The sequence below is a fragment of the Triticum aestivum genome, chromosome 3B, assembly GCF_018294505.1.
Source record: "Triticum aestivum cultivar Chinese Spring chromosome 3B, IWGSC CS RefSeq v2.1, whole genome shotgun sequence".
Lineage (NCBI taxonomy): Eukaryota > Viridiplantae > Streptophyta > Magnoliopsida > Poales > Poaceae > Triticum > Triticum aestivum.
In genome coordinates this window covers 277,861,852-277,873,270 of record NC_057801.1, presented here as the reverse complement: position 1 = coordinate 277,873,270, position 11,419 = coordinate 277,861,852, and the positions used below count along the sequence as shown (strand labels likewise).

Sequence of the window (11,419 nt, the reverse complement as noted above, 5' to 3'; positions counted from 1 at the left end):
AGGATGTGCAATGATCAAAAGTGACATGTATAACACAAATACTATGTCAACTACATGATCATGCAAAGCAATATAACAGTGATGGTGCGTGTCATAATAAATGGAACGATGGAAGTTGCATGGCAATATATCTCGGAATGGCTATGAAAATGCCATAGTAGGTAGGTATGGTGGCTGTTTGGAGGAAGGGTATATGGTGGGTGTAATGCACCAGCGAAAGTTGCGTGGTATTAGAGAGGCTAACAACGGTGGAAGGGTGAGAGTGTGTATAATCCATGGACTCAACATTAGTCATAAAGAACTCACATACTTATTGCAAAAGTCTATTAGTCACAGAAACAAAGTACTACATGCATGCTCCTAGGGGGATAGATTGGTAGGAAAATACCATCGCTCGTCCGCGACCGCCACTCATAAGGAAGACAATCAATAAATAAATCATGCTCCGACTTCATCACATAACGGTTCACCATACGTGAATGCTAAGGGAATCACAAAATTTAACACAAGTATTTCTACCAATCCACAATTACTCACTAGCATGACTCTAATATCACCATCTTTATATCTCAAAACAATCATAAGGAATCAAACTTCACATGGTATTCAATGCACTTAATATGAAAGTTTTTATTATATCCCTCTTGGTTGCTCATCATATTAGGACTAAATTCATAACCAAAGCAAATTACCTGTTGTTTAGAGACTCAAAATAATATAAGTGAAGCAAGAGAGTTCAACAATTTCTATAAAATAAAGCCACCGTCGTGCTCTAAAAAGATATAAGTGAAGCACTAGAGCAAATTGCCTAGCTCAAAAGATATAAGTGAAGCACTAGGGCGTGCCCCTACGGCTTGTCGTCGCCTCGTGGGTCTTCTGGCTTCAACTCCAAGTCTTGTAGGTGTCTTCTGGTCCAAGAAAAATCATCACGAAAGTTTTATTTTGTTTGGACTCCGTTTGATATTCCTTTTCTGCGAAACTCAAAAACAAGAAGAAAAAACAGAAATTGGCACTAGGCTCTAGGTTAATAAGTTAGTCCCCAAAATAATATGAAATAGCATATTAATACATATAAAATATGTAGAACAGATAATATAATAACATGTAACAATCAAAAATTATAGATACGTTGGAGACATATCACTGAGCTGCTAGCCTCGCCATCCTTCCTCGGTCGCTTTCCTTCGCCTTAGCTGGCTCCTCGACCCCATGGTATGCCAGATTTCATTAAAAGTATTTCCTTTTTAATGAATAGTATTTCCTTTTTTTCTTGGTTATTTAACGATCGCAGTGATGTGAACTAAGATGTGCCAATCATTATAGATGCCAAAATCATAGCAGACATTTGGTTAGGTTCAGAGATTATGATGGTAATGTGAACTAAGATATTATCATATATGAACATGAAACTGTTATTTGATAATTTGAACTAAGGGATGCCAAACATCGTAGTCCTAAGCAAAAGCAAAAAACAAATCATTTCAAAAATACCAACTTGTGTTCTCTGAATGTTAGAATCTGTTGTATACAATGAAAAAATCCTCATGATTGTTTCAAGAATTTGCAAGTAATATGTCATATCAATATTGAGTTGCATATGTGCAAAATTAAATAGGTAACATATAATAGTGTATATTCTATCTACTACTAGGAAGTTACATATAGTTTACTTGTGCACATTCACAATATGTTAGAATCTTCGAAAGTTCACAAAAATGGGAGAACATGTGACTTCTTTTTCTCAGTGCAAACATTCACAATTGTAGGTTTTACAAAATAATAGTGGGTGTTTTTAGATTGTGAAACTTTTGACAATTAGTCAATAATGATTGGTATCATAAAATTGATTATCATATATCTACATACATTAATTTGATAGCAAGACATAAAGTTGTTGATATTTGTTAAATTGGTGTATCTTTCATTTTGCTAGTTTGACCATAGGAGTGCAAATCTCAAGCAAGTGAATCAAAATTTTGAAATTGTGTGTGTGCTGCTGCCGACTTCATTCACTTCATTACAAAGTAGATACCCTTACGTCCGACTAGATATAAAAACTGGAGCTAAAATCTTTGGCAAGGCTCAGTGATGATTTAAAGATTAAACACCTAAGATACATACTCATTTTACACATTTATTAAGAGAACATCTGAAGCTATAATTGGTACACAGGCTCAAGTATGGTGTAAGTGCTTAGATATTATATCTCCTTTACTACATGATAGTATTGTGGCTTTTGATACATCTTTGTGCAACTTGTCTTGATTCTTGGAGCTCACGTTTAATTCATGCGACAGTGAATTATAAGATATGAATCTGTACAAAAGATTGTATGTTTATCTCCTCCATTGAAATTATAAGTTGATTGTTTATGTGCTCTCCTATAATTAGATTGCAGGGATAAGTTACCTAGAAGGATAAAGTAATTTATTATGCTAAATGGAATATGGGTATTTTCTTTGTTCAATTCTGCAAGTAATTTTCTTGAATTTTCTTTCCATAAATTTTGAAGCCATACATTTACATTATTTTTCAAACGGCAGGTCGACATGACTGTCACTGAAACCTTCTATTTAGTGAAACAATTTCTTTGTTTAGAGAATGGACATGGCTCCAGCCTATAGATCTTAAGACTTTATACTTCTTCAAAATGACTACATGGTTCCAATATGTGGATTTAAGGAATGAATATTCTCTTGGTCATATTTTGCAAGGTGACTGGGGAGGTGGAATAATTGCTTGCATGCTAAAGGTGTTAGCACACAAATATTCATTCGGTAGTTTAGTAGTTTATCAGTGGCTTTCACGGGAATTTGAGGTAACGCTTCTTGGAACCCTTTAGGTAGACTAGGCAAACCCTAGGCTTCTTGGTAGAGTATGACATCAACATTAGAAAACAACAATGCAGCTCAGTCAAAATTGTACGAGTAAAAAAACTACAAAGTACCTGATCTTGAACGTAAACATTTCATTTGATTTTGAGATATTATGAATGGAAATTGTGTTCCGGTAGTATCAATATAGGATGAGATGGTCACCAGGCTATATTCATTTGCATTGAACAAGCTCAACCAGGATGTTGGCATTAGATCATCAAACCATCTACAAAATGCGTGGTAAAAAGATGTGCAATGCTTATTGTTGTTCTCCTTAGGAACTACAATTATAGATAGATGAACCATGGTCCGGAACAGATCAACGAACAGGTTGAAATTGCTTCTATATTATTTGTAGTGACAATACATAACAGAATGAGAAAAGGCAAGGATATACAACAAAGAAGGAGCACATTTACATGTTTGTATTTCTGCTTTTTCCTGTCAAGGATATAATTCAATGGGAGATAATTTATTATGAGTTTCTACCCTTTTCATTTGTGCTTCGTCGACATCTTACTTTTGCTTGGTCAAAGTTTAAAGTGCATGACAACTTAACTTGCTGCACGGGAGAAAGGTTGGCCAGAAGTAGGTGAGGTAAAAAATAAGTAGGCTCCATCTCTTTTACATCTGTTCAGGCTACTAAATTTAGTTCACTTAGTCATTTCAGTTTCACTTGTGTATGTGAAATAAATATTTTATAAAGCTTTATTTTTAGGGTTCAACTATCATGTGAAAGTCGAGTAGAGAATTAGAAGCGTTATAGTTGGCACTTAAAAGCTACATCTCATTACCAATTAGAACATAGATTTTGTTTCATTATATTTGCAATTGCACTATCAATTGGTTTTACATTTCAGATAAAGAGTGATCTTGAATATTCACATATGCTTCTATTTTTTTATTCGTCATGATAACCCTGCCATTGCTATGGTTTGATTCTTGAAAAAAGTTCCATGTCTTCAAAACTATACATACCCTTTGTACCGGTTTATTGTAAGTGTGCGGCTCATGGTAGAATATCCATTTAGTTCCCAGAATATTTTAAGATGATGAGCATATCAATTGCATTCTTTTTAATTGAGTTTGCACACATTTAAAAGCTACTGTTAACGGCGGCTACAGAAGCAGTCTCTAACTGTTACCCTTTCCATTAATAACAAGGCATCATTGATGGAAGAACTATTGCTGAAGGACTGGCGATACACAACGATTTAAGAGCTATTGCTGAAGGACTTGACAATAAACAACAACGTAAAAGGGCCTCTTCGCAACTAGCTCGGCCTCAAACCTACTGACATCCCTTCTTTCATTTTAAAATAGAAAACAACACATACGTACGCACGGGCTCAACCACAGGCGCGGCGTGCTGCCGTACCTTCCGCCTGCTAATTGTTCTTCAAGACGGAGAAGAAGCACTTCATTTTCATGCATTGTTGGTTGAAATTGAATGTGCACCCCAAGTGGCTCAATGTCATTGCCAATTCCGTCAAGACCGCCTCCATAGCCAATGTAGATGAATTTTGTGATCCAACAAAAGGAGACCTTGCTCCGGCCACAAGGATGACTAGGAGCCGAGGGGGAAGTGGGAGGAGGAGAAGGATAAGCAAGAAGGGGCGACCGCCAAGATGATGGAGAGGTATGAGGACATCATGGCAAAGGAGGAGGCATGCGTCAAGCGCAAATGGCGTGGAGGAGAAGAAGGCCGAGAGGTTTGACAAGTCCAAGGTGGCGCAAGAAAAGAAGATCAAGCTCCAACAGAAGAAGGTTCAGCTTGACTGGTTCGGAGGACACCAAGATGTTGACCATAAATATGCTGGAGTTGGATCCCGATGCAGCGAAGATCGTGCAAGCTTACCGTGCTAGGATGTTGAAGTGCTTGGCAGCCAATTCTGAGGAGTCGGACGCACAATGAAGAATTTGACATGGACAGCCGGACTGGAAGGCAAAAAATAAAGTTTTTTGCACAAACCGACAACTTTTAGGATCGGCTGCATATAAAAAACTTATGAACATCCGACGCTTTTTGGTTGTGATTGCATATGTTTGCACTTATATTTACTAAATTTCTATTGATCTACATATGCTTCTCAAATGGAGGAGGCCGGAACCTGGGCGGGCATTTGATGCACCGGGTTGGATGGCCGGCTCCCCTACCGCTGTCCGCAGACAAGTGCAGATATGTCCACATACGTTTGGCGCTGGAGTTGCCTTAATGGGGCTAGAACTAAGGAGAGAAACATAGGCCTACGGTCTTTCGTATATTATTATTTATTTGGTGACACTTGCCTCGTCGTTCACTTGTTGAAACAATCATTTCATGACTATGGCATGTCATGGTGCTGTTAGCAGTTCTCAAAGCAAAGATCATGAAGCTGCACGCACAGAGATGCTATGGAAATCATGAAACATAGTTCCCCAGACCAGAGAGAATTGTGTGGGTTGCACTGCATGAGATAAGAAAAACTTGATGTTTTGGCCTCTCAAAACACATGATGTCTTTGGGGCAAGGCACCAAATAGGGGAATTGCCAGGAAACAATAATTTCTATAGTATTGACACAGCAAGAAAACAATCTTAGCCATTCAAGGCTGAAGAACGATAGATACCGCACCTTCCATTACCAGAAAGTATTCATTTATATAGTACCAAAACAGTATGCCAAGGCTAATGTCCGCTATCAGACACACATTACAGATAACACTTTCAATGAACTGAGCGGGTAAATTGTGAGCTAGCAATGCAATCATGGAACACTGAACAATACTAGGTATTCATGAGACCACATTGTGGCTACACTCTTGAAAAGTGAAACGAACCCAAACATAAAAAAAAGGGAAACAGACCAAAAATCAGAAAGACCATGAGCAGGATCTATAAAATCTTTCAAGGCAAACACTCATGACCTAACAACATACTCCCTCCATTCCCATGAATGTAGTGCTTCCTCTATCCACGTGCTTCAAACATATGACACAGCACAGTGTTATATTGTTTTCGGTTTAATACAATAGCCATCCCACAAAATGGCACCTGGATAGGTAATATTGTGGTCTGATTACTCAAGCTTCCCTCAGATGGTAATGCAACTTACTTGGCCATCATGACTTTAACAAATTCGTCATAGTTGATCTGGCCATCACCATCAACATCAGCCTCACGGACCATCTCGTCAACCTCCTCATCAGTCAACTTCTCACCAAGGTTGGTCATGACATGGCGCAGTTCAGCAGCAGAGATAAAACCATTTTGATCCTTGTCAAACACACGGAATGCCTCCTTGAGCTCTTCCTCAGAATCAGTGTCCTTCATCTTGCGGGCCATAAGGTTGAGGAATTCAGGGAAATCAATTGTTCCATTGCCGTCAGCATCCACCTCATTGATCATGTCTTGAAGCTCTGCCTCAGTGGGATTCTGCCCCAGGGAACGCATGACAGTTCCCAGCTCCTTGGTGGTAATGCAACCTGGAAAGGAGACGAACTATGTTATTCAAGTCCAGGTGTTCAGCTCTCAGGTATCCTATGTAATGTTTAAGATCATCAATTCTTGTGCAGGTGCATAATAAACAAATAAAAAAAAGGATATAATACTAAAAATGAACCTTGCTTACACTCACTAGACATAAACTAGTATTCGCTAAGCCAAAGATACAAGTCGTGATGGCTATCAAATTAGTAAGTGCAGGCTCCATCTATTTCTTCCACGGAAAAGATTATGGAGCTAACGTTCAGGGTCTAATAACGCTCGGGCACAACGGCCACGAAACCACTTGATCCGGCCATCCATTAGTGGATGATTATGATGAGTGAGCATGTGCTGGCGTCACATTGAGCAGGGCTACGCCGCAGCAGTCGCGCAGTAGTGGCGTCCTTTCTTTTATAAAGCTCTTGCCTGTGTCAAGGCTCAGACAGTATGTTGTTACATGAATCTTTCCAACAATGCATAGTTTTGCCACACAAAAGTGATACCATTGGATTACTAGTTAAAACTATTTTCATGTTGGTCATAATTCTGTACTTATGAGCATGATGATTAAGTCCAATTTTGGAGAAAATTAGTCTTATTTCCATCTAGCTAACAACGTGCGAACCCACAACAACTCAAGATATTCAAACGACTGTCAGGTAAATCACCGTTTGTCTTCTGTTGACCTAAAATCAAGAGCAACTAGCATACCATGCCCCTTGGATTGATTCAGGCAGCTATCCTTTGAGTATAAGTTAGTTATCTGATGCGTGGTGCCAAACTATCATGTCCATGCTTTTATTTTCAGTCTCAACTTGATTGTCAGCAAACACATACTTGTGGAACTATTAACTCAATAATGAACAGCGTAACATACTGTGTTAGTGTGTTTGGTCTTTGGACCATGTTGGCATGGCACCAATGACTTACTATCTGCATAATATGTTTGCTAACAAGGAAACTGAACCTTTCAAATAAAATACTTTCAACAACTGTCAGGATAAACCCCACTAACAAATAGTAAAAGAAAAAACAACCTTCAAAAACTTGATAAAGCACATACATTAGGTATAAAGTTATTTAGTGGTAATAATTAACTTCAAATCCTACCTAGGTTGAATTTATTAGTTCTCCACTTATTGAATTTGCTATCAGAGAGTATCTGCAGAACGAAAAGGAAAACACTTCCCGCAGATCATGATAGGTAAGCAACAAAAGTGAGTCCTTCATTCAATTTATCAATTGATATTAGTCCTCCTGATGGTAATGTTCAGTGATGACGAAGTGTTGCAGCAGCAGCCAGTTTTGCAGCGAATAGATTCAGAACATCCTCAACTGCTTTACAGTTTACCTTCTCAATGACAGAATCTGTACAACTTTCGCTTGTAATTTCCTGATTTACCCTATCTAGTTGATAGCTCTCCAGCAACAACTTATGGACCACTCCCAGTTATACATCTAAGGCTCTAACTCTGAAACAACCAGATTATAATTAATGAGTGCATGTTGTGTGACCTCAAAGCAAAGAGAAGCACTCTTTGGATAACACCATCATCCAATGTAAACTACGACGTACAATTTTGCGAGAGTTAAATCATATAGCAAACTAACGCGAATGAATCTAGACTCCACAGAGTGCATTTTCTATTATTTAGCCATTTAAGCTCTAGAGAGATTATTCCCTTGCGCTGCAACAAACTGGAGCCCTTAATATACAATTGAAGAAACATTTAGCGAATGAACGCAATGATTCCACCAACAAATCCAACGAAATCACGGCCTATGGGTGACGAATCAAAACTCGGCAAACCTCTATCGACAAGCAGTCAAGCATTGAGGGCAGGCCCGTAGACTCCAAACGGATCTCAAGAAATCACAATAGATGGGGATTCAAAAGGAAGGCGTGCAGACCAGGAATCGAGACCCGAGATCCCTCAAAACAGAGAACGATCCAACAGATAGTTCCTGGTCGATCGTTGACCAATACTGACAAAGCAGACAGATCAAGAAGACGCATAATCTCTTCGCCTAACAACGAGAGAGAGAGAGAGAGAGAAAGAGAGAGAGAGTACCGTCCCCATCCTTGTCGAAGAGGCTGAAAGCCTCCTTGAACTCGGCGATCTGGTCGTCGGTGAGCTGGTCCGCCATTGGCCGCAAGTCGGGTCGGAGATGGCGAGGGGGGGAGGGAGGAAGGTGGCGATGCGAATGAGTGTTCTTGTGGGTAGGAGAAGACTTCCCCTGGTTCGGTCGTCAACTTGGGCACGTTCAATTGCCCAAGTGGCTTGTTTTTTCTTTTACTCTTTTTTTTTCTAAGCAGGTTAATTACCCGTGGGGTTGCAGTGATGGCACAATATTCTCTGGTAACAATGTGTCGCTGCGGTGCCACGACTAGGGCTGGGCCTTCCATTTATATGGTTAATATGGTTTGGTTTATTCATTTTTTATATATAATTTTGGTTTTGAAGAAATGAAAACCGAAATAATCACATAAAATTTAGAAACCGAACCATATTAACCATAATATATTGGTTCGGTTTATTCGGTTAAACCAAAAAACCAACATACATGCACTCGCTACTATAAGTGTAATGACTCATGAGCACGGATTTGCATTGTATAGAATGCATAAAATAACCGTCAGAACAAACAACCTTAGCATCAATCAATGGTTTATTCGGTCAAGCAAACTAGTAAACATAATTAAGTGGAAAAATCACATGGAACATGAAATGTATTATGTACCGATAAATACATGTGATGCCTCTAAACTAAGCAGCTCTAGTCATGTTAGCATGGTCTTACGTGAGAGTACTAGTTAGATTGAGAGACTAGCAACAAAGAGCAGTTGTCAAAGTACCTGTGATCTAAGCGGCTAGCCGGACGTCCGCTATAATCAACAAGGACAGACCGATTATTGCTAGCTCGCCGGAGCCAGGCCGGATGTTGAGTTGTTCGCCAATGGCGGGAGAGGCCGCCACTTAATTTACTTTTTGGAGAGAACTCCGCATAATGGAGTGACAGTTGACGACTAGGTTTACCAACGTGGGAAGTGGGAGGGTGGGGCGATTACTTGTTACTGCTAGGTTGGGCCGATAGGCAAATGGGCCCTGGTGCACATTTGGAAACAAGGTATTACACGGGGTATTCTACATATCGTTTTTTTCGGTCTATTTGGTTTCTGGGGACTGAAAACCGAACACAACCCAAACACCGAACAATCTTGAAATATCCCACTGAACCAAAAATCCAACAAGTAAGTTAATCGACAAATTGGTTAATACGGTTCGGTTCGGTTTTCGGTTTAATAGTGCCCACCCCTAGCCACGACGCTACGAGCCAACATTGTTGGTGCCGGATCACCACTTGCTATCTTTTTTCTTATATAGTAGGTCGTGAACCCGTTTTTACCATGGGAGGCGAACCACGAGGCGACTAGGGTTTTTGACACGCGGTGGCCAGCGTCTTCGTTGTCCCAGGTCGGCGCTTTGGTGTGTTGTCACTGGTCTCCTTTTTTCTATTGCGAGCTGGATAGCTAATGTGGATTTCTTGGTGCGGCATCAGCGATTCTTCCCTGACTGTCTAGATCAGATCAGCATATTGTTCATGGAAGTTATAAGGTTTTAAGGTTGTGCTCTTCATCCTCCTCAGAGGGAGCTTCGTCTCCAGATTCGCCGTCCCCTAGCAAATTTAATTTAGGGTTTGCTGTCCTCCGGCGCCGCCACCGACCGGGAGTTTTTGTTGTTGTTTTACTACCATGAAGATACTAGCATGGAACTGTCACGGGCTCGGGAATGCCTAGACAGTCCGTGTTTTGTTGGATGTCCAACGAAGTTGCAACCTCGATGTGATGTTTTTGTCAGAGACTCGCCTCGAATCTTATCTGGCTAAATGTTTGCGAAAGAGATTGAGGATGGACCAATAGCTAGTCTGCTCAGGTGATGGGAGGAAAGGTGGTATAATTCTGTTTTGGAACAATAATATTAAAGTGCATAGATTACCCCTTGGTGCTATGTTCATTAATGTAAAAATTGAAGAAAGAGACAATACGTTTTGGCGTTTGACTACAGGGATGCATGTGGAGTTTAAATGGGAAAATAAACATTTGACTTGGAGTCGCATGAGGCAACTGCACCAAAACCAGAACCTCCCATGGTTACTTATAGGAGATCTCAATGAAATCCAGTTCCTCCATGAAAAGGGAGGTGGGAATCCAAGGCCCATCCAATATATGCAAGCCTTTCGGAATGCAATGGACGATTGCGAGCTTTAGGATCTTGATTTTGTGGGGGGTGTTTCACATGGTACAAAGCCAGAATTAAGGAAAGATTGGACAGATGTCTGGTGAATGAAGCATGGAATAATCCTTTTCCTCAAGCAGCCTTAGAGAACCAAGAGTTTAATCGCTCGGATCATCGACCCCTATTAGTGGATACTAATTTTTATGGTCGGTCGACTAGTGGATCTAGTAACATGCATGAAGCTAATTTTAACACAACGGTTGAGGAAGCATGGACAGAAACTGGTGTTGATCCCAGGGTAACAAACATTTATGAGAGACTAAATAAAATGGATGATCACTTCCACGATTGGGATCAGCGGGTTCTAAAGAAACCTAAGAAGTGGATACGCAAGGCGCAAAGGGATTTGGAGAAAGTCATGGCAGGGCCAATGAACGATGATAACGTGGAGAAGAGAAAGGAACTTTCTGAACTAATTGAATACTTGTTGGAATTAGAAGAAATCTAAGTTATGCAGAGATCACGGGTAAACTGGTTGAAATATGGGGACCGTAACACTGGGTTCTTTCAAGCTTTTGCGTCGGCGAGAAGGAAGAAATACTTCGTGAAAAAACTGAAGGACGAGGGAAGTAATTGGCTACAAGGTACGCATCACCTAAATCCGCATATTTTGCACTACTTCTCTCACCTGTTCACCTTGGAGGTGCAGGACACAGAACCGAGTATTTTGCAGAAAGTACAACCCTAAGTGACCAGTCAGATGAACGATTGCCCCCTGGACCTGTGATGATGTGAAGAAGGCAGTACATAGCGTTGGTGATCTTCAAGCACCCGGCTCAG

At 40.2% G+C, this 11,419-nt stretch overlaps 1 protein-coding gene across 1 annotated transcript; it reads right to left on the bottom strand.

Moving 5' to 3' along the window:
* Positions 1-5,847: 5,847 nt before the first annotated feature.
* On the bottom strand, positions 5,848-8,678 carry LOC123069711 (calmodulin-3). The gene is made up of 2 exons (XM_044492644.1): positions 8,414-8,678; positions 5,848-6,340 (listed from the first exon to the last, which is right to left on the bottom strand). The coding sequence occupies exons 1-2, from the start codon at positions 8,487-8,489 to the stop codon at positions 5,967-5,969; spliced, it is 450 nt and encodes a 149-aa protein (XP_044348579.1). The 5' UTR covers positions 8,490-8,678; the 3' UTR covers positions 5,848-5,966.
* Between the last annotated feature and the right edge of the window lie 2,741 nt (positions 8,679-11,419).